Source organism: Vulpes vulpes, chromosome 11 (assembly GCF_048418805.1).
Source record: "Vulpes vulpes isolate BD-2025 chromosome 11, VulVul3, whole genome shotgun sequence".
Taxonomy (NCBI): Eukaryota; Metazoa; Chordata; class Mammalia; order Carnivora; family Canidae; genus Vulpes; species Vulpes vulpes.
Genome location: NC_132790.1, coordinates 78,903,941 through 78,928,642, shown reverse-complemented (window position 1 = coordinate 78,928,642; position 24,702 = coordinate 78,903,941). Strand labels below are relative to the sequence as shown.

General features: G+C 36.5%; 1 protein-coding gene across 7 annotated transcripts in view; it reads right to left on the bottom strand.

Moving 5' to 3' along the window:
- NEK11 (NIMA related kinase 11) overlaps window positions 1-24,702 on the bottom strand; it is a 235,215-nt gene that overhangs the window by 134,208 nt on the left and 76,305 nt on the right. For 4 of the 7 annotated variants that reach the window (XM_072726830.1, XM_026015522.2, XM_026015520.2 and 1 more), the window contains 5 exons: window positions 8,907-9,056; window positions 8,734-8,812; window positions 6,302-6,387; window positions 2,780-2,899; window positions 134-227 (listed from right to left, as the gene is read on the bottom strand). In XM_072726830.1, the coding sequence (XP_072582931.1) occupies window positions 134-227; window positions 2,780-2,899; window positions 6,302-6,387; window positions 8,734-8,812; window positions 8,907-9,056 (529 nt within the window). The remainder of the gene's footprint in view (window positions 1-133; window positions 228-2,779; window positions 2,900-6,301; window positions 6,388-8,733; window positions 8,813-8,906; window positions 9,057-24,702) is intronic. The other 3 variants (XM_072726832.1, XM_072726831.1, XM_026015523.2) reach the window with 1 other exon arrangement.

Here is a 24,702-nt window from a genome sequence, read left to right as displayed (position 1 = left end):
GGGCAAAGTTGGTCTAGATGCTTTTTTTCTTCCCCCTCTGTCCCTTCTCCTACCTGACTGGCCACATCAATGTGATGAATCTGAAGCAATTAAAGAAAGGTTTGATGTAACATTAAAACAAGAGAGCACTTACATGGAGTACATCAACAGTCAGCTGCCCGTAGTTCCGAGATCTCAACTCTTGCAATCGTTTGTTATTTTCTTCATATTTTTCTTCTGCAAGCTTTCTGCAAATTTAAAGTGAACATAGAAAAACTGCTGCATTTTGCTAAAGCCACATCTAAATTATGCAGGTAAAGTGAGATCTCTGTTTCAACAGGTAGAGTGGGGTGTTGAGAAACCAGATCAACGGGTCTCTCCCTCATCAAGGTAAATGAAGTGTAGCACCACTTGGTACTCTTTTAAAGCACACATGATGATGCTCTGTCTGGCTCCTTATCTATCCTTAGAACTCCTAAAATGCATCGCTAAAATTCAAACTTAGATATACACACATTTGCCATATGGCAACTTCAAGAATAAAGTTATTTAGGTTTTATAAAACAAAATATTAGCATGTCTCTACTCTCAATTTCTAATTTCTGGGGATAACATTTCTTAGAAGCAGGGGTCTCTGAACATTCCAGAAGAAAAGGCCTAGTTTCTAGAAACTAGGGGTTCACACATATTAAGAACACAGAATTCTTCTCATGTTCAGATTCCTCTTGAGGATGCATGGGACTCTGAGGGCAAAAAAAAAGCAGTATGGACCCCTGCGTATTCTCTGTGATGGTGGGGTGGGGGGTGGCCCTGACACCCAGGCAGTGCCCAACAGGAACTAATAACTCGATTACTGTTCTCAGGATGAATAAACCCACAAACAAGGAGAAGAGAGCTAGATTTCCAAGAATTTATGGAAAGAATTTGAGAGCCACTGTGAAAGGGAACTTTTCTCCAACACATTTTTTCCATCTAATATAGAAAAGGTAAAAGTAATAGACTTTAACTGGAGGAAAATCTGAGTTCTCGTGATTACTTGTGTGCTAATTTAGATTTAGATATTTTTGAAAAGTCACTGAATATCCTTAGAGTCAAATCTTGTTTCTAAAGTGGGTACAGGGATCCCCGGGTGGCGCAGCGGTTTGGCACCTGCCTTTGGCCCAGCGCGCGATCCTGGAGACCCGAGATCGAATCCCACATTGGGCTCCCGGTGCATGGAGCCTGCTTCTCCCTCTGCCTGTGTCTCTGCCTCTCTCTCTCCCTCTGTGACTATCATAAATAAATAAAAATTAAAAAAAAAATAAAAATAAAAAAATAAAGTGGGTACATTATATCCTTCCTGACAATAGAGTTGTTTTCTAGCTAAAACACATGACTGTGCTCGAATTCTAGAAATAATGATCAAAAACAATGCAATTCAACCATAAAACTAATAGTAAACTTTATCTAAAATCATTGCCTTTAAATAAAAAACATTGAATATCATGTGGAAGGTCTATGACTTTGTGTATTAAAAACCATTTTAATCTGAAATATAATTTGTAATGTGCATGTATGTTATTAAACTGCCTTTTTGATATGTTCCTGTCAGAGATTTAACTTTCCTTTCACCCTCAAACAATGACATGAGTCATGGTACCCCAGAAATACTGCCATTCCTGAGGCCTTAGAAATAGATCTGGGAGTGTTAGTTAATACAATGGCTCAAGCAATTTATGTAAATATGTTTTCTCAGTAAAACCCACACCCAGTGGTGCAGTGGTTTGCAGAAACCAGCTTGTACTGGTTCCCAAGTGCAGATTGTGTACATATCTTCCAACTGAACATTCGATGATACCACACTGGTACCTTGAAATTGGCTGTTGCGGGAGTATTTACACCCTTCCAGCCCCACACCCCCAGAGGTGGTTGTTAAACATTTACCAGCACATGACTGCCCATGGTGCACTTTGACAGAAATAGTTTTCCACATTGATTACAGAAGGCATGTGTTAAGGGGAAAGAAGTAGTCTCACAGATTCTTACTTGGTTCCTCATAATATGCACTACAAGTATAAGAATACTTCCAAATCCTTTTTCAGATATGTTAGCAAGGTCACAAAATGAACAGATTGAGTTTCAGGTCTTTTCTGTCTCTCTACCTCTTAGTTGGGGCTTCTAAGCTACGAAATAGTTGGCAGAGAAAGAAGAAAAATTAGGAGATTGGATAACCTACCAACTGAAAAATTTGTCTTTGAGAAACTGGGAGTCTAGGGCTCTTTGGAATCTCCCCTTTTCATGTAAATACTTTACTAGTGATGTTGACCACCAGCAGGTTGCCCTGATCATAGATTTTTCAAAGGGCTTCACCTGACAGAGCAGAGCTACTTCCAATCTGTCTTCTAAAGCCAACAATTTCCTGCCAGTACATTCTTCCCCCTATAGACCAGCTAGACCTCCTGGCAGAGGGGGTACAGCAAACATCTTCACCCTCTCGCCGGGGTATGTACTGGAGGCATCAGCAGCAACGAGGCTTCATTTGGAGGCTGACTCTATTTTCATCACTAATAAGCTCCCTGACATTCAATCTCTCTTTGCACACAAGACTGAAAGCCTGACATTAATCGTGGCTGGCATCCAATAACCACCTATGGCTAAAAGCCCATCTTTCGAGGGGACGAATAAGTGAAGAAACAAAGAAATATAAAATGCATATGTGCATTTTGCTTTCTTGTTTTTGCTTTTGCTTTTCTTCAGTCAATTCCTTCGGAGCCCTGGGAAGTGGCCAGAGAGCAAGGTACCCTGAGGAAAGGCAGCTTACTTCAACTTCCTGGCCTTCTCATCAGCTGCCTGGAGCTTCCTCAGCCGCATCCTTTCTCTCGGTGTCATTTTCTGCACTTCAGACAGCGCCCGCAGAGTCTGCAGGTGGATCTTTTTCTGCCTATAAATAATAAAGATCCCCGCATGCAACTCATCCCAAATATGCTCACAAAAATTAAACAAATATTTTACAGAAGTATCATTACACTACTGAGAAGGGGAAAGCATCTCGAGACAGGCCAGGCAAAAACTAATAAACTCAGGGTAGGTAATGAGCCAACCAGGACTGTGGTTAATTGGTAATATTTTTCAAATTAGACTTGCTTAAAAGCAAATTATGTACTTTCCAAATTTCTGCTCATTTCTTATGGCCTATGACTGATTGTCATTAGGTACGACAAATTAGGATCTTGGCCATCAAGGAGTAAATGGACTAGCGTACTAATTCAACCCTGTGGATAGGATTTAATCTCTGGAATTAGGCAGGGTTTGAATCTCATCTCTACCACTCATTAGCTCTGTAGCCTCCGGCAAGTTACTGAACTTCTCTGAACCCCAGTTTTTTTCATCTGTGAAGAATAGGGTGTGGTGAGCATTACATGAAACAATGTTTATACAGTGTCTGACACATAAGAGTATTCCAAATGAGGGGGCACCTGCATGGTTCAGTCACTTAAGTGTCTGCCTTCAGCTGGGGATTGTAGTCCCAGGGTCCTGGGATTGAGCCCTGCATCTGGCTCCCTGCTCGGTGGGGAACCTGCTTTTCCCTCTTCCTCTGCTGTTCTCCCTGCTTGTGCTTTCTCTCTTTCTCTCTCTCTCTGTCAAATAAATAAGATCTTTAAAAAAAGAAGTACCCCAAATGGTAGTATTGTATTAGTTAAATTTTGTTGAACATGTTATATATTCTATGCTTACCAGTAGGTAAGTGTGGCACAGTGGTTATCACGAAGCTAATAACATTCTCTGGGTTCAAATCCTAGCTCCCAGGTTACATGTATATGCCCTTGGGCAAGTTATTTAACCAATGATCATTAAAATAATAATAATAATACCTAATTCATAGGGTTTCTGTGAGCTTAAATGAGTTAATTTAAAGTGCTTATAACAGAGCCAAGCACTCCACAAAATGTTATTCAAAATTATTACTTTAGAACCTCCTTCTTCTGTTAAAGAAATGTGCTTATGTTACTCATGCACTAAAAGGTCTGCTACCATATTCTCAATGACATTTGCTTCTGTGCCTGACTTAGTCAGGGCCCAATACTGTGGAATGTCTTTTGCACTCAGCTCCCTCCTTACAAAACACTAGAAGTCTCTATTTCATGTATTCCCACTCTACTCTTTATTATTTTGTAATAATTGTGTAATTGTAATGACCATTTGTAGGCAGCTCTCATCCCTCTGGAACATAGTCTGGAGCCTCTAGGGAATGCACGATTTTCTGGAATATACATCCCTTATTTTGTAAGATTAAATAGAGCTCCTTAAAACATAGCCAAAGTTCATGAACAAAAAAACAGTGACAAAAAAAAAAAAAACCAGTGACAATTTGAAGTCAATATTTCGCCAACAAGCACATGAGAAAATGCTCCGCATCACTTGCCATCAGGGAAATACAAGTCAAAACCACAATGAGATACCACCTCATACCAGTGAGAATGGGGAAAAATAACAAGACAGGAAACCACAAATGTTGGAGAGGATGTGGAGAAAGGGGAACCCTCTTGCACTGTTGGTGGGAATGTGAACTGGTGCAGCCACTCTGGAAAACTGCGTGGAGGTTCCTCAAAGAGTTAAAAATAGAGCTCCCCTATGATCCAGCAATTGCACTGTTGGGGATTTACCCCAAAGATACAGATGCAATGAAACGCCGGGACACCTGCACCCCGATGTTTATAGCAGCGATGTCCACAATAGCCAAACTGTGGAAGGAGCCTTGGTGTCCATTGAAAGATGAATGGATTCCATATATACAATGGAATATTACTCAGCCATTAGAAACGATGAATACCCACCATTTGCTTCGACGTGGGTGGAACTGGATGGTATTATGCTGAGTGAAGTAAATCAATGGGAGAAGGACAATCATTAAATGGTTTCACTCATATGGGGAATATTTATATGTGAAATGTGAAATATTTATATGTGAAATATTAAATGTGAAAGGGATTATAGGAGAAAGGAGAGAAAATGAGTGGGAAAAATCAGAGAGGGTGACAAAACATGAGAGACTCCTAACTCTGGGAAACAAGCAAGGGGTAGTGGAAGGTGAGGTGGGCAGGGGGAAGGGGTGACAGGCACTGGGGGGGGCACTTGATGGGATGAGCACTGGGTATCATACTATATGTTGGCAAATCGAACTCCAATAAAAAATATATATAAAAAAGAAATCAATATTTCATAATGTGAAAGACCCTACAAATGATCAGACTCTGGCACACTTTAATTGTAAGCACAGCCAAGTAGACAGTTTTGTAACTGCAGCTCAAAAATGACAGCTGAAATTAGCCTAGTTATTTTACTCCTCTCGCATCTCAGTTTAAAATAAAACAAAATAAGAATTCCAGACATTCTTGCAAGAATAATTAGCAACCTAAGGAAATTAGGCTAAAAGAGCACGCCTATAATGTTAGCTCCCAGGTGTATTTTAACTGGAGATCATGTGTTAAACGAAGACTGAGTATCTTTGATGAACCAGTTTCCTCAGTTTAAATGTGAAATTGGAAAACAAACATAGAGCAGTTGAGAAACCACTGGACTGAGTGTCAGAGAAGCGTGTTTGTGTTATTTGGCCTTGAAGATTAAGCGAACGCAGGCTACTCTTTTTCACCTATTGCCTTGCACAGCTCTGGGGAGATACTGCCATTCTCACGGGGTACTCACAAAATCAAGTAGAGAGTTCTTCAGCAAAATTATAGATTTGGTCTGTATACAACCCCTTAAGTGGTGCAGTCCACCACCTGCACAGCCATCCCTGGCTGTTCTGAAGTAACCTAGTATTCTAGGCTCTTGTATATTATAGCACAGGAATTTTGAAGGAGGTAGGAGAGAGAAGTTATGTCAAGAAATAATTCTGTTTGTGAAAATGACATTCTCTAGTTCATACGTATATCTCAAGGAAGTAAATTTTGGCTTGTTTTCAATTGCCCTAGGACTTCACAATGTTGTCTTCTCAATAGGCACTCTGCCAGTTTCTGTTAAACAAACAACACGTGAAAACCATTTATGCTTAATATGGAAGGTTTGTTATCATAAATATCCCTGAATGTTTGAGATATTAATTTCACAAGGCTACTGCAGAGTTACCCTGCAGATCTAGAAGCTGTGCAGTGGTTTAAAACTTTCATAATTTCAATTTGCTACCACCTGGGGCAAAAGGGCTTTGGATCACCAATTTCTTGGCAAGACTTAAGTGAATTCTAGGACACTCCATGCAATCAACTTGGCACTAATAGATTTTCAAAGACAAATGCATTTAACATTTATGCTCAATGGGCTTTTTAAAAACAAAGCAATTACTTACATGGCATTAATTATCTGTGCAGCTTCCTTCTGACAATTCAAATTCTTGTTTTCCAGAGTCATTTCCGAGTATCTACACATCAGGTGCTGAAAAAAAAAAAAGAAAAACCCTGACACACTTTAAATACTTCTCTTCAGGGATGAAAGGGCATAACAATTACCAGGTGCCTTTTCTGATGTGCAGTATTATTGACCATGCCTGGGAGCTTGAAAACAAACCCACTGGTAACTATTTTTCCTTCTATAAAGGGTTATAAAAAACTGCATGGTAGCTTATGCAGCAAGGTCAGGCTCCTGCCTGCCTCTCCAACTTCAGCTGGCACTCACTTCCTGTTCTCTCACTCCCTGCTATCCACCACAGGCAGGCCCCCCCTCAGCTCCACGAACAAACAAGCTCTCCCCAGCCTCTGCCAGTACTGGGCAGTGTTCCCATTCCCAGGGCCAGGACTAGGATGGGACAAATGAGGCACCCCCCCTCCTCAGGTGCAAACTGAAGGGGCCTCAAAAAACCCAGTAACCAAGAAAAGCCATATTTTAATGTAATATTATAAAAAAAACAAAATTAATACCAAAAAGCCATGGAGAATACAATAGCAAATGTTTAAATCTTGTCATTTGCACCAACATGGATGGATCTAGAGAGTATAATGCTAAGTGAAGTAAGTCTGGAAAAGACAAATACCATATGATGTCACTCATATGTGGTATTTAAGAAACAGAGCAAATGGTCAAATGAAAAAAGAGACAAAAAAAAAAAAACCAGACTCTCAGTATAGAGAACTGGTGGTTGCCAGGCAGGTGGAGGCATGGGCAAAACGGGGGAAGGAATTCAGAGTACACTTATCATGATGAGCACTGAGTAATGCAGAGAATTGGTGAATCACCATATTTTGTACATCCAAAACGATCTCGTTAGCTGTATGTTAATTATACTGGAATTAAAAAAAGAAAATAAATAAATAAAAGACAGGAAAAAAAACAAAGATAGGAGCCAACCTCTCAGCCAACCCTGAACCTGCACCATTCTACCTCACTGCCATCACCTTAATTCTAGCCCTGTTGGATGTTGCCTGCAAATTTTTGATATTTTGTTACCATGGATTTTTAGCATTAATTTGGATTTTTTAAAACATTGCAGTAAAATGTTATTCATCCTGATTACTGGGTTTTTGGTGTCCTCTTTAATTTTGCCCCAGGGTAAATGCCTCACTTGCTTTACCCTAGTCCCAGCAGATTTCCTTGGATTCCTTTTACCTTTTTTTTCCCCCATAGCTCACAGCCCCCCATCAGTGTGTGTGTGTGTGTGTGTGTGTGTGTGTGTTTTCAGTGTGGTTTTTGATCCCACAGTTAGCACCTAAGCCTTTTTCAGAGGTCTGCCCTTAGGCTAGTGGAACTGGCTTTGCATAGGAAAGCTATACATTAGGAAGAACTCAGATTTTGGGGAACCCTCCCCTCTATATCTCCATCTAGAAACATAAGCTGACTTGGGGCTTTGTCCCACCCAATTCCTTGTGATTCCAACCCTCTCTCAGGCTCTTTACATGTTTGGCTGCTTCTCACCATCTCACTGGTAGAGACATATCACCTACTCTTTCTTTGATGATCGGAGCCATTCTCTTCCCTTATTTTACAGCATCCTGTGTGCTTTCTTCCCAGTGCTCCTGATAATGTATAATTACTTTTTCTTAGGCCCTGGGCAAAAAGACAGGAGCCATAGCAGTTCCTTTCCTTCCAGCACCTTCAGTATTAGCCCTCGGCTGATGGATGCACCTCAAGTCAGCATCCTTGTTTCCTGCCAACTTAGAACCAGATGCAGATGAAAAGGTGTGCGCATCTTTGAAGGTAAATGACTACTTTGTGGGTCCACTTAAAACTAGTCATAAAATTAAAGGAAATTTGCCTGAGGTATTTGTGAAAGCCTAAAGCAAACAAACAAAACCTCCAAGAGGGTACCTTTGCTTTTTTCTTACCATCAGAGGTAGATTCTTTGCATTAAACTTTTTAATCTACAAGGAAAGCAAACTCACCTAATTAATAAAAAGTATGACTAAGATATATAATAAAGGAGTGGAATAACAAAGGCTCATTGAAAACTCCAGATTTTAGTATTATTAGTAGCACTTTCTTGTCCTAACAGGGATATACTTACAAAGTATTGAGGTAAGATTTGTAAACCAAGAGTTCTAAGGGTGGATGTTGAATTCAGGGAGAAAATTACAACCCTAACTTCTCATATTTGGGGCTCCAGGGAACTTCACACACTTTCTTTTGCAAAAGAAATCATCTAATAATTTCCCTCAACTTTTAAAAAAAATCTTGTTTCTCCTTTCTGATTGACTCTTAATGCGTCTTATTCCCACAACATATCTTCAAGTCCTTGAATGTATATAAATCCTAATATATGTTTCCCAGTATCCCTTTCATTTTAAATACCTGTAGTTGTTCATCAATGTAAGGGATTTTTAAAATTTCTATGGCAGATGGTCTTAGCGAAGGACTCTTGCTCAACATGCTGTAATGTATTAAGAAGAAAATTATTTTTCAAATGAACTATAATATAAGTACAATTTAAAATTGCTTCTGTGGCAATATATTTATTTCCATACCATTCCATGATGGCATTCAATTCTCTTGGATATCTCTTGGGGAGAGAAGGTGTGTCACCTTCAACAATTTTTAAAACAATGGACAAGAAATTGGATCCAGTGAATGCATGATTCATGCAGCACATCTCATATAAAATGCATGCCAGAGACCTAAAGACAAAGTCAAAGAATTTAAACGAGAAATAAATATCCTATTTTAAATTTGATCACCATACAAACCTCAGATGTGTTATGGAATTGATTATGAGACACTAACATACTCTTTGGTTGTTTGTTTAAAAGCTTCAGTTTCATATTTTCTTTTCCATTTAAATACATGTTTAAAAAATAAAGAGGAAAAATGAAAAAACAAACAACCCTACAAAATATAAGTCTGAATGACCACTTTTTGTCAGAGGAGAACAACAATAACAACAATAAAACCAACAGGAGTATGTCTGCACATAGTAGGGCAAATAAACATTTGATCAATGTAGTAAGAAACCTCTATGAAGGAAAAATAAACACAGCTAAGTATTTTTCTAAGGTAGTTTTGTTGATATTACATATGCAAAATCAAATTTTAATTTATCAGCCTAACCTTCCCTCAAATGTGTATCCAAGCATTTTGAAAAGGAAACAGGCATTCTTTATTAGTTTTCTGAATAGAATCCATTTGCAAGTAGGGTTGAAAAGCAGCTACTTGTAGCTCACATTAAAATGTATAATTCTCCCTTTGAGCGTATGAAACAGAATATTAAAATTCTATATCAGTCCAACACTGATTTGGATTAACCATGCAAATCAGTAGCCTCTAAACCAGTAGAATAATCTTTTAAATAACTCGGCATCATTAAGAAAAGTAAGGGGTAAATTCCTGCCTGAACTTAGTGTTAAGAAAGATCTGTACTTCTCCTAAAATTAATGGATCATTTTTAATATTATGAGTATTTTAAGTTAACTAGCCAGGTCTCCCATTTCATGTTAGTTGCTTGAAAAATCAAAAATAAACTTACAACCAACCTTGCGTAAGCTGTGTTTTGTGTAACTTTTAACACTATCCTACTTTCTTATAAAAGGCAGGGCATGTATAAATAAATATATACATGAATGCTATCATTTTAATCATTTTGTGGGTATCATAAAAATGTGCCCTGGTAAGAGAGTTCTAGATATATACTGAATACAAAGAGATATTTCTGTTTCAGTAAATAACAATGACACTAAAAAACTCCAACTAATTTGTACTTTACATATTGCAAAGCACTTCCATACATAACTCAACAGGACCTCATAACTTCATAGTGACATACAGACACTATATTTTTCCCATTTTATACATGAGGAAACTGACTCAAGGAAGTTAAATGGCTTGATGAAGGTCACAAGGTATTTTTCCTTCCAAATTCTGGATTATTTTCTTTTTCTTTTTTTTTAAAAAGATTTTATTTATTTATTCATGAGACACACACACACACACACACACACACACACACAGAGGCAGAGACACAGGCAGAGGGAGAAGCAGGCTCCATGCAGGGATCCCAACGTGGGCACTCTCCTGGGTCTCCAGGATCACACCCCAGGCTGAAGGCAGCACTAAATTGCTGAGCCACCAGGGCTGCCCAAATTCTGGATTATTTTCATTATAGAATGCTAGAAAGAAGGGGAATATTAGGAGAAATTCCATGATAGTGACTAAAATGCCAAGATCAATGTAAATATTATAAAATATGAAAATTACTTGAAGATCAATAAATTTTGTGCCCATTTGTAAGGCTACTTAATCTGATGACTATTAATATGATATAGCACAGGGCAGCCCGGGTGGCTAAGTGGTTTAGCGCCATCCTCAGCCCAGGGCCTGATCCTGGAGACCGGGGATCGAGTCCCAAGTCAGGCTCCCTTCATGGAGCCTACTTCTCCCTCTGCCTGTGTCTCTGCCTCTCTCTCTCTCTTTCTTTCTCTCTCTCTCTCTCTCTCTCTCTCTGTGTCTCTCATGAATAAATAAATAAAATCTTTTAAAAAATGATGTAGCACATATTTAGATTTCTATACCAGAAAAAATTTCCTTCAATAAATATGAAATAAAGACATTTTTTAGACAAGCAAAAATTGAGAGAATTCATTGGCAACAGGATAGCACTAAAAAAAGTCCCAAAAGGGAATTCTTCCACTTGAAGAAAAATGATTCTAGGCAGAAAGAAGGGATACAGGGAAGAATAAAGAACACTATAAAGAGTAATTCTGTAACTATGTATAAGCCAACATTAACTCTATAAAATGATACTAACAATATATTGTAGAGTTTAAACTTATGTAAAATGTAATTTTATGACAAAAATAATGTGAAAGACATAAGAGGGTAAATGGAGTTAAAGTATTTAAGGTCCTAGCATTACTGGGAAAGTAGTAAAAGTAATAACTTTCATTAAACTAAGTCTCATTATACTAAGGCAAGAATGTATGTATAATTGCTAGGGCTATCACCAAAAGAATAGTAAAAATGTATAATTGGCAAGTTTATAACTAGTAAGTTACTAGAGGGAAAAGAATCATATAAAAATTTAAAATAAGGGTTGCCTGGGTGGCTCACTGATTGAGCATCTGCCTTTGGCTCAGGGCATGATCTTGGAGTCCTGGGATAGAGTCTCACATCGAGTTCCCTGCAGGCAGCCTGCTTCTCCCTCTGCCTATGTCTTTGCCTCTCTCTCTGGGCCTCTCATGAATAAATAAATAAAATCTAAAAACAAAAATTAAAACAAAAGCAAGAAAGGAGAGACAAAGAGACAAAAAATGGTATATATAGAAAACAAATCAAAAGATGACAAATAAAAATATAAATATAGAAAAATTATATTAAATGTAAATGGACAATATTTTAATTACAAGACTATCAGACTGGGTGAAAAATTATATACTGCTCACAAAACAAACCTTAAGTATAAGAACACAGAGCAATTCATAGAAAGAGGTATACCATGCAAATAGTTATCAAAATATTGCTGGTGAAGCTATATTAGCATTAGACAAAATATACTTAAAGGCAAGAACCACTACTAAGATTAAGGTGGTAGACTGATAAAGAAATCGAACCATAACAATTCTAAAATCCATTAACTGTGTGTGTGTGCATAAAGCAAAACTTGACAGAATTAAAAGAAAAATAGACAAATTCACAGTCATAATGAAAGACTTTAACATACCTCATTCAACAGCTGATAAAACAAGCAGACCAAAGCTTCAATAAGGATAGAGAAAATCTAAACACAATTATCAAAATTGACATAATTGACATATTAATATACATGCATCCAACAATAAAAGATTTCAGATTCTTTTCAAGGGCACATGGAACATTTTCCAAGTTGCCAATACTTAGAATTAAGGAAGCCTCAACAGACTTCAAGAATTGAAAACCTTATTTTTTATTTTTATTTTTTTAAGATTTATTGATTTATTCAGAGAGAGAGAGGGGCAGAGACACAGGCAGAGGGAGAAGCAGACTCCATGCAGGAAGCCCGACGTGGGACTCGATCCTGGGTCCCCAGAACCACACCCTAGGCTGCAGGTGGCGCTAAACTGCTGCGCCACTGGGGCTGCCCAAGGATTGGAAACTTTAGAGCATATTTTCTGACCACAGTGGAATTAAGCCAGATTTATTAATTAAAAACAGAGAGAAAAAAACCCTACAAGATCACAAACTACTTTAAAATTCAAGAATATCCATCTAAATAATTCATAGTTGAAATAAATTCCAACAAAAATTAGAAAAACTTAAAACTGAATATTAATAGAAGTATGAAATATCAATACTCTGAATGTAGCTAAAAACAAATGATTTTAGCAAAACTAAAATATTAAATGTATACATAAGTAAAGAAAAAAAGCTTAACATCCAGGTTCTAAGTCAGCTTGGAAGCTAGAGAATGAATAGCAAATCAAACTAAATAAAGCTTAGGGAAAGATGTTTTTGAGAAGTAGAAATTAATGAAGTTCATTAGTTCATTAATGAACTAATGAAGACACACAAAAATAAAAAACAGAACTCCAGTGAGACTGATTAAGAAAACAAGAAGAAAAAAACACAGCAAACACGAAGAAAAAAATACAGATAAACAATAACAGGAATGGAAAAGCATACAACCCTATAGACTCCACATTTATTAGAAAGTATTAAGATGACATAATAAATGTTTTTCCCTAGTAAATTTCAAAAACAGAATGAAATGAACAGTCTTTAAAACATGTAAATTACCAAAATGATACAATAAATAATATAAAATGTGAACAGTCCTTTATCTATTAATACAAATAATAAAGTAATAAATAAAGTAATAAACAAATAAATAATAAAGTAATAAATAATTTTTAAAACTTTTAAAATAATAATTAAAATATTAATTAATTAAAATAATAATTTTAAAAAACTTTTTTAAAGCTCCCCACAAAAAAATTTCAGGGCCAGATGGTTTTACTGGTAAATCTTTCAAACACTTTAGGAATAAAGAATACTAATCTCATTCAATTTTTTCATTTTAACAAGTCAACACAACTTTGATATAAAGTATAACAAGAATAATACAGATAAAGAAAATTATAGACAATTTTTTATGATTATAGATTCAAAAATTCCAAATACACACACATATGTGCATATTATAAATAGAATATAATGATATGTTAAAAAGATAACATATCACAACCAAGTGGATTTTATTTCAAGAGTACAAGGTTGACTTAATATTTGAAAATCAATCAATGGCATATATCTCATTATAGATGAAAAGAGAAAAATTATATACAGACACAAAAAAGGGCAGTGGGTAAAATTCAAAACCCATTTATGCTTTTAAAAAGAAGAAAACTTTTATTACACTGGGAATAGAAGGTAACTTCTTCAAATAATTTTTTAGAGTTATAAAAATATAATAAGTTTTATGCTTATTGGTGACATATTGAAAGTATATGCTTTTATTTTGCGATTGAGAATATAAGTATGTCTATTATCACCACTTCTATTCAATGTTGTAATGAAAGTGCTATTTAGAATATGGCCAGAAAAAGTAAAAAAATAAAATAAATATATATATTTATACATATAAAGAATACACATATCAAGATTAGAAAAAAAAATATATTAAACTGTCATTAAGCATTTCTACATGGTTTTGTACATAAAGGGTCATTTCAATAAGCCTGTGACAAACATTTAAAAGATGAAATACAAAAAAATAAATAAATAAATAAATAAATAAATAAATAAAAGATGAAATACAAAATGTCACTATACTAACATCATACAATGTCAAATCCACAGGAATAAATCCAATGAAAGATGTGAAAGGCCCTATACTGCAGACCACAATACATCACTAAGAGAAATTAAAGATCGCCTAATAAAAGAGGGTGGGGGTGGAGAGGGAGAGATCCATATACATGGACTGAAGGAGTCAATGTCATGAAGATGACAGCTTTTCCCAGAATGAACTATAGACTCAATGCAACTATAGACTCAATCAAAATCCTAGCAGACTTTCTGTGGGAATTGATAAGCTAATTCTAAAAGTTATGTAGAGCTGCAAAGGGACAAAGCTCACCACAGTATTAAAGAAGAACAAATTTGGAGGTCTTGTATCACCACATAGTAAGATTCATTATAAAGTTTCATTACTGGGGACACTTGGGTGGCTCAGCAGTTGAGCATCTGCCTTTGGCTCAGAGTGTGATTCTGTGGTCCTGGGATCGAGTCCCACATTGGGCTCCCTCCATGGAGCCTGTTCCTCCCTCTGCCTACATCTCTGCCTCTCTGTGTGTCTCATGAATAAATAAATAAAAATCTAAAAATAAATAAAGTTGCATTATTTATGAAAACATGATATTAACAAAGAAGAAAAAATAGACCAATGGAACAAAATACAGGGCCCAAACCCAGATTCACACATATTCAATCATTTGATTAATGCAAAGACAAAAAAAAAATCTTATTAACAAATTATGCTGGGCTAACTGAATACACATATGGAAAATAATATATGTGGACTCCTACCTCACACCACACATACGCACAAAAATCACCCATTTTTCAACTATGGAAAATAACATAAAGCTTTTAAAAGAAAACAGGAGAATATCTTCCTGATCTTGGGGTAGGCAAAGACTTCCTAAACAAAATGTAAAGAGCACTAACAATAAAGTTATGGACTGACAGAATTAACTCCATTAAAATTATGAACTTTGATTCGTGAAAACACAGTACTAAGAGAGTGAAAAGGAAGATACAGAGTGGGAGAAGGAAGATATTGGCAATTCAAATGTCCATCAAAGACTGGTATCCAGAATATGTAAAAAATTAACTAATTAATTAAAACTCTTACCAATCATTAAGAAAAAGGAGAAAATCCAATTGAAAAATGGACAAAAGGCTTGAAGAGATACTAAACGGCCCCAAATCATGAGTTGCTTGACAGTATTGGTCATCAGAGAAATGCAAATTAAAACCACAGTCTAGTACCACTATATACTCATAAGAATGGTGAAAATGAAAAAGACAATGTCAAGTCAGTACTTGTTATACTATGAAAAAAGTTTTCTTAACAAAAAGAGGGGAGGGTTACATATTAATAGTAAAATATAATCATCAGGCTTAACCAAACATTTTTATTTGTGTGGATATGTGTAAAATATTTGTGTGCTATAAACTGCCTCAATATACTTACTTACTTTCCCCAAAGAAGGGTCTAATTTGAACCCTGAGAATGTTTAAAATAGTAGAGCTACAGGGTCTACCATGATTTGCTAATTCTAAACTCTCATTTATCAGTGAAAAAACCAAAGCTCAAGGAAAGGAAGTAATTTGCCCAGAAATGTGCCATGTTAGATCACTTGTTTGGTATTGGTATTGTTCTCATTTAATATTTCTTAAAAATGCTTTCTAAAAAATTTACATTGATAACACCCTGCTACATAACCTAATGTATGTGCAATAATCTGAACACTGAAAAAAGGAATGAAACACAGGTCCAAGGAGTAGAAGGCTATCAATCCCTCAGCACCCACACACTCTCTTCTGAGGATTTAATTCAGCTTCTGTGGACTTAGTCTTCTTCAGGGCTTGGGTTAAAAGCAAAACACACACACAAAACAACAACAACAACAACAAAAAAGCAAAACAAAGCCAGACAATCCTTCCTGGCTCTGACAGGTTGGAAGCGTTGGAAGAGCAATAATTCCTGACACGGGACATTGTGAGCTGTCTTGGGGGCAGACTATTATATATCTCCACCAATAATACAAATGGTAACAATAATAATGATAATAAGGAAAATACTAGCTGAAATTTTAATGGTGTTTACTATAAGCTGGGCCCTATTCCAAATTCCTTACATATATTAACTCATTTAATCATTCTCATAACAATCTTAATGAAGTAGACACTATTATTATTCCCATTCTTCAGATGATGAAACAATTAAGATTAGGTCAGTTGTTAAAGGTTCCATATAGAGCAGCTGGTAGAGCTGGGATTGCAATACAGGTTGTCTGGTTCTAGAGACATAAACTCTATGCCATCCTGCTTCTCAGTTCTGTATCAATCAGAGCATTTCTGATCATTAAGGACTCTTGAATTGGAAATTCTGGCTAACCCTGATAGAAGACCTTCAAGCAGGGGCTGACTTCCCAAGCTTACTTTGGGGCCTATCCAGAACCATAAGCCACCTTCAGGGATCTCTGGGGCCTGAGACAAGCCATGCAGGGCATTAGACTATGGCAAATATAGGGCACACAAACAAGGAGACCCTCTGTGGCAAAAGGAAAGGAAGGCTGGCAAGTTTGGCCTTTGTTTTTCTGTTGCTTGGCAGGGAAAGGGGGTTAGTGTCTATTGGGTACAATTAGTTGATCATGAAGTCAAATCCTGCTTTTACTGAGACATAACTCTACTGAAGCCACAGTTGATGGATGTATTACAGTTATAAAAAGATGTGGAATTATCTGGCTGAAGGACATAGAACAATTAGACATAGAGGCTATATCAGTACTCAATTAATTTTGATACAAGACTATTCTCTTCTTTGGAAATCCTCTTAGCTACCCTGAAGGCACACTGCTATTTACCTGTCTCATTTTGATCTAGTAAGATTTACTTGCACTTGAGCACATGGAAAAGACTTCATTTATCAGCCAGTAATTTGTAGAAAGGGACCTGCTCTGGTCCCTGTGCACCTGTCTGGAATGGGTATAACTTGATTACAGACACCATCATGGCATTTCAGGTAAAATATTTTTTATTATCCTGTTACAAATTAAAATCGACTTATTATATATAGTTTTATTCTAGTTAACTACATATCTGTGTACCTATGGTTTTAATTTTTTTCCAATTTCCAACCAAACATTTCTATATAAGAATAATTATATAACCTTGAACTCATAAATTCCATCCATTTTGAAGCTTTTTCTCTTACTTGACTCCCAGGTCTTAAATCTGGCAATGTGAAAGTGAGGAGGTACTTGGGGGGAAAGAAGGGGGCAAGTTGAAAAAAAACAAAACAAAAACAAGCGAGTCATGCATTTTACTTAGCAGTCTATGATTTGCATTCCTTTCTTTTTTTCCAGTCTATGATCTGCATACAGCCAACTGTGAAGAAGTAAGGAAATAAATTCCTAAGTGAGGGAATTTAGCAGGGAAAAGGAAGGCTGGGATCAGGTGCATGTGAAGCAAATTACACCTGAACTGTATAAACTTGCCATCTGTCCACACTGACCAGAACTACCCAAATGATTTCTGAAGCACATGTTGATAATGAATTGCAAATGTAATTCAGACTTTGTCTTGTCTCAAGGTAACTAAATTTACCCTTTGAAATCTGCCCAGACTGCAAAGAGAAGTCTAGCCCATAGCAATGCATGACTCCAGTGGGTTGGGGCAGCTTTTCTTATCCTCTAGATAATATTTTTATTTTATGTAATTGAGGATCATCCTAATATCCATCTAGAAGAGAGTACACATAACTTAAGCAATTGAATAAATAGAGACTAATAGAAATTTAATAAAAGAATAGTGAATTTTGCTTTAGTGTGTGGTAACATAAATAAAAGTCTGTACTGAAGTGGAGTTGAGTATCAATATAAACTTTGTCTAAATATAATGAAAGACACTGGATGGCTTGAACTAATACTTCAGAAACAATATTATACAGCAACCATTTTATAAGTGCCTATAATGTCCCAGAACCTCTACCAGTTCTCCTTGAGCCTTAATAGGCATACAAATCACCCAGGGATATTAGCATTTTTGTTCTGAATATTTGGGGAAAAGTGGCAGCTACATCAGAAACATAGTTTCTGGATCTTTCTTAAATTCCCATATAAAACAGAGCAGCTAGATAGCAAAACCAAAAACCATGGCCAACACTTTCAACAAAGTTAGGTAGCAAGGTGTCCCTGCAAACCTCAAAGTATAAGGAAGTGAAGACAAACCACAGTTGCCATGCAGCCTGCCCAACATCAGCATCACCATTTCAAAGCAAAGGGAATCAATGGAATGATTGAAGGACCACAAAAAGATAGTAACTTCAATATAGTCAAAAAGCATTTACTGAAAAGCACAGTGGGCCCATCTAAAAACAGCAGCTGAAACTGTCATAGGATCTGCTCAATCCAAAAGCTGCTTGAATGCAAGAAAATCCCAGGGTAAGGCCTAAAGGGTCTGGAGCAGTACAGCTCAGGACTATCCAGTGGAATTTTCTGCAATGTCAGAAATGTTCTATATTTCTGTATACAATAACCAGTAGCCACATGAGGCCACTGAGCACTTGAAATGGGATAATGTGTCTGAGGAACTGAATTTTCAAAAGAATATTTAAAAGCAAAGGTGAATGCATTCTTTCCACCATATCATCCCAATATAATATCATGTTTGGGGGAAGACCCATAACATTTTAGAAACAAAGTTTGGGTGAATTTTGTCCTGTTCATACCAGTCTTTCTTTCTTTTTTTTTTTTTTTTTAATTTTATTCCATTTTTCTTTAAATTTGTATTTTTTTTAAAAGACTCTATTTATTTAGTTATGAGAGAGATATATAGAGAGAGGCAGAGACACAGGCAGAGGGAGAAGCAGGCTCCATGCAGGGAGCCCGACGTGGGACTCTACCCCAAGACTCCAGGATCACGCCCTGGGCAGAAGGCAGGGGCTAAACCGCTGAGCCACCCAGGGATCCCCATACCAGTCTTTATAATTACTTTATTTCACTATTGAGTACAATGTTTGAGAGAAGATCATTGGTTCTCCCTCCCCTGTGGTGGTTCCATACCCTCCACAACATAAGAATTTGGCCAGTGGGAGAACTGAAGATGGGAGCAATACCAATGGAAGAAAAGAGAACAGGGAGATCACAGCTTGATCCAGTTGAATGGCTGTGCTCCAACTGCTTTAATCATCTCTGATAGTTTCCATGGGTTCTTTTAGGATGGGTAGAGTATCAGAAGTAGTAGAAGGTATGAACTTAATAGAAGGCCTGCCTATCTTCCTTCTTTAGTCTCCACCAACTTCTCCCTGTCCCAGTCTGTTGTCTTTCCACTGTTTAACAGAGGTAAAATAAATAAATAAAAAATCTCTAATTCCAACAATAAGGCCTTGGAGAGAATAGTTCCAAAATGGCATCTTGCAAAACAACTATAATTTGTGAAAATTACCAAAACCCCCAACAATTTAAAGTCACTGAAAATTGTCTTGAGGACATAAGGTAAATGAAGAAACATTTATATAAGAAAATCTACTAATTCTCAGTAAAAACATGAGTTTGTGGCACTTAGGCACTCCTCTAGGTCAATTTGACAAAAATCTCACTCTGAGCAAGTGTGGCCAATATGATGGGGTTCTCCCTTTACTCAGAACCTGTCATGGGCTTGGATATCTCTCCAGGAAGGGCGGGCTTCCAGCATCTCTCATCTCCTCAGCTCTGTATTATAGAGATTCAATTTCACATAATTGCAACCAACATGTTAGGAGTTCCTTTCCTCTATCTAGTCCCTACTGGTAGAATGGAGACTCCATCCCAGGAACAGCAGGCAGACAATAGTGGGGCCCTGATCACTGATCACCTTTGACCCAGCTTTCTCACAGGTTGGAGGTTCCATGCTAGGAGACACAAACTAGGAAGAGAGGCTACTGCCCCTGGTTGGTACCCTGCTCATGAGCAGGACTGTCACTCTAAGTTGGCCATGTCCCTGCCTCCAGCTCCTGACCAGTGCTCGGAGATTTTGCCTAGGGCTAAGGCAGGCTATAACAAAGATGCTAATTTGATTTGGAGTCTCTCCCCAAAGAGACTAATTTGATTTGGAAAGGAGCATAGGAAATTCAAGCCTAAACTCCAGCTCTCAGAAACAGTGAAGATTTTGCTGGCAAGCAATTAGAGGAGATTGGTAGCTCCATGAGTACAATAAGCTAAACCATAGGCTAGCAACATTATCAGAGAAAATCAGGGAAAGAGACAGCAAAGAGTAGCCAAATTTTAAACCATAAGGACTGGCCTCAAAAACTACATTTGCAAAGAGGCTCAAACTTAATTGAAAGAGATTGGAGAGCAATGCATGCCTTAGGGTATTGTTGAAAATAATAAAGTAATGAGCTGGCAATTAGTAAAAGCTAACAAGTGGGTGTAATACCAGCAGAGCCAGCTCAACAGAGAGAACAGAGAAAGGGACAACAACCTTCCTAAAACCATTGTCATCCCAAGGCTAACTGTGCATGTGCCCAAGACTATACTCTTAGGATCAACACTGGAGGTTTCACACTAAAAGGGAAATAGGTTTCACTAGAATAGTCAGGCATGTCACTAAATGAATAAAGAAACAAATAATAGCAAGCCCCAGAGAGGTGGAAGGAGTAGAGGAAAATAGTGTTTAGAGTTGATAAAATACATTGTCTAAAATGTCCAGTTTTTACCAATTATGAGATAAACAAAGAAACAGGAAAATACCTATTCACAGTGGGGAATGACACAAAACAGAAACTACCTGAGAGGTCTCAGATGTCAGTTTTAACAGACAAAGACTTCCAAGCATCCCTATAAATAAGTTTAAAGAACTAAAAGAAAAAATATTTAAATAAGTAAGTATGACATAAATGCACATCAAATGGAGAATATCAAGAAAAATATAGACATTATTTAAGAAGCACCAAACAGAAATTCTGGAGTTGAAAAGTACAGTAACTGAAATTAAAAATTCACCAAGACTTTAACTAGCAAAAGACTCAATGAACTTGAAGCTAGATTGACAAATATTATACAATCTAGAAAACCAAGAGAAAAATTATACAATCTAAAAAACCAAGAGAAAAAATGAAGAATGACATTTAGAGAAATGTGGGAGACCAGGAAGCACAGTAACATATGTATAATGGGAGTACCAAAAGGCAAGGAGACAGAGAAAAGAGAAGAAAAAAATACTCAAAGAAACAATGGTTGAAAACTTTTCAAATTTGATGAAATACATTAATCTACATGTCCAAGAACCTCTGCTCTGGGTAGGATAAATTCAAAACCACACCCAGATACATTGTGCCCTAAAAATGCTTAAAGACAAAAACAAAGAAAATCTTCATATAAAAATTAAACAATGTTTAATAAACATTATTGGTTGAAAACTTATTGTGTACAAGTATGGAATACTATGCAAACATTTAAATGATAAGTACCTATATTTTGTTAATGCAGTATAATATTTCCTTTGCAAGTGAAAAAATCAGGTATATATATATATATATATATATATATATATATATATAATGCCTTTTTTATAGTAACAAATACATTTATATAGATATATAAAGCACATTACCTGTCAATCACAGAGTAACCACTCCATAGACAGTAGCAATTCTGATTCTGTTGCTGCAGTTGTATTGTGACCTTTGTAATACTAACCAGACTAGATATTATCTCAGATTTTGTATCAGTCATTTCATTCTAGTCTTGAGAAAATATATTAATACCCAAATCTACTGCACTTGACTGAGATGTTTTCCTACCTCAGCTTCTGTTTAGTGAAAATAAATAACAATGACACCAGTTCTCACTGCCTAAGAAGGCATACCCTGCCTAACAGCTTAGTTGTAAATCCACACAAGAATTTCTCAGACCATGGGAAGGGGAAAGAAATGGGCTCTCTCACTCCAGAGCTTCCTTCACCAATATGGGGCTGTTGGCTGCCAGCTATTTGTAGGTCTCACATTAGCTACAAAAACTGCTGCCAAATGACCTGTATTTCTCTCTTTCCTAAATCTTTCACTTGGAAAACAGGCTTGTTTTCCACCTTGCTCCCTTTCCCTGTCCAGGAAATGATCTCTTGTGAGAATAATTTCTTAGTTCTGGGAGGTCAGGTGGGTGCTAGTTCCTCTCTGTTTTTTTTTTTCTACCTATAGCTAAACCTTGTCTGACATTCTGCCCAACATCACTAAAGTCTGACTCCAGTGTTCAGTGTGAACTAGACTCCTACATTGTTCTTTATGTAACCAACCCTTGAACCAGATCTCAGGATTTTGCAAATCCTGAGAGCTTCACAGTATACTGATACCCCTTCTTTTCCCACTTTTCCCTTTCCCTTCACTTAAATCACCCAAAGAATATAGGGCCACAAGATCAAAGAACCATCTGGTTGACCTCTCACAACAAGATAGATAAAACCAATAATGAAATATTCTGTTTCTTTTCTGTTTAAATAGCACCATTATTCTAATAGTATTGTTCTTTGTTTGTTTCTCCTACCAAAATAATAAATTCTAACCATTCATAATTTAAATCAATTTAAAGAGCTGGCCTAGGAACCTAATTCATACATTATATTTTTCTTGTGAGGGAAAAAAGTGTTTAGCAATTGCTTATATAAATCAGCAGTATTCAAAGTATTGTCCTTAATGAACCTAATTATCCTAACTTTCCAAATAAGTGTTTATAAACTTTTGGAACTTAAGCTACTTTTAAGAGAGGGACTTATCTGTACTTTATTGCTATAAATAAATGAATCCCAAAAGGTTTAACAGATTGCAGAAAGAGAATAAGGTTACAATGGGCAAACATAAACAGATGAAATATAATTAGTATTATACCAATTCTTCATTAAGTGTTAGAAATATAATATGTACAGCTATTAGTGCTAAAACAAAACACCTGTAAATTATTCACAAGTGTTTCCAATTGTAAGAAAATATTCCACAGTAAACAGATGCAACACACTTGAGATTCAGAAAAAAATTCTCAACCCCAGTCAATCTAATTTTTCTAAAAGTGTCTCCCAAAGATTACTCATCACACTTAAGTATCTGCCACTATAATTAATAGTTCTCTGTTATTCTTTCCACTTTAGGTTCAGCAATAGAAATTTCATTACTAGATAAGCCCGTTTTGATTCAGATACAACCAAGGTAATTACTACATTCATAATAAGGTGGTTATTTGGGGTCAGGACAATGATAAATCCTTAGCTTGTACTTGCTGAACAGTTAATAATCTCTGCAACGAGAGCTCACCTAATTCTCACACAAAATATATTAAAGTTCTCCTGCATTTTTGTATTTGTGAGGTTTTAGATTTCTTAAGTTTTGCCTGAGTCAGATATTATTTTTATAAACCTAAAACATTACAGCGATACTATTCTTATTATTCTGTTATTTCTATAATTCTGATATTCCTGATAATTCCTATATTCTTTATGACAGTCCTATAATTCCCATATTATAAATATTGCTGTAATTTTTTATGCAATACTAGCAGCAGCTCTTTTTTTTTAAAAAAGAACTATGATAGACACAACTGAGACAAAAAGATCATATGCTTTACTCCTCTGTTTGTGGGTATTGGTCCCCAAGTTTCTGAGGAGACACGTCTGATTTGGCAAGCAGATGTAGATACCTGCCCAAAAAAGCCAACTTTATTGCTACATGTAATTCCAAAGGCTTAACAGTGGGCTTCATAAATTAACTTATTCTTAATTCAAATGATATGATGTAAACATCTTTCTGGCCTAGCATGTAATTTTAATCATGAATAAATTATATATTTTAATCTATTTTTTTATTTTCGGAAGATATTTATTTATTTATTTATTTATTTATTTATTTATTTGAGAGAGAGAGAGAGAGAGAGAGAGCGCCAGGGGGTAGGGCAGAGGGAAAGGGATTAGCAGACTCCCAGCTGAGCAGGGAGCCCAATGCAGGGCCCCATCCCAGGATCCTGGGATCCTGACCTGAGTTGAAGGCAGATGCGTAACCTGACGGAGCCACCCAGGTACCCCTAAATCTTTTTTTTAAGATTTTATTTATTTATTCATGAGAGATACAGAGATAGAGGCAGAGATGCAGGCAGAGGGAGAAGCAAGCTTCATGCAAGGAGCCCAATGTGGGACTTGATCTGGGGACTGCGGGATCATGCCCTGAACCAAAGGCAGACGCTCAACCGCTGAGCCACCCAGGTATCCCACCCCTAAATCTATTTTTAAATGTCCATAATGATAAAAAAAAATTAAGTATACAAAGAAATATAAATATGTAACTCAAATCCAATCCAAAGCCCAAGAGTGATCTCAAACTGAAGAAAGCACTCTAAAAAGAGCAAGAAGACTTTTCTATGGGGGCAGGAATGCTATTATTTTTTATTTTTATACCCTAAGGGCTATTATACAGTCATTGGCAAATAGTAGATGCTCAATAAGGCAAAATTTAAAGAACCTCATTCCCCCAAACATACCATTGTGGGTTTTGTCTATTATTTTGGTTTTGGCTTTTGGAGGGCATTAGGGGAAGGTTATGATAGAGAA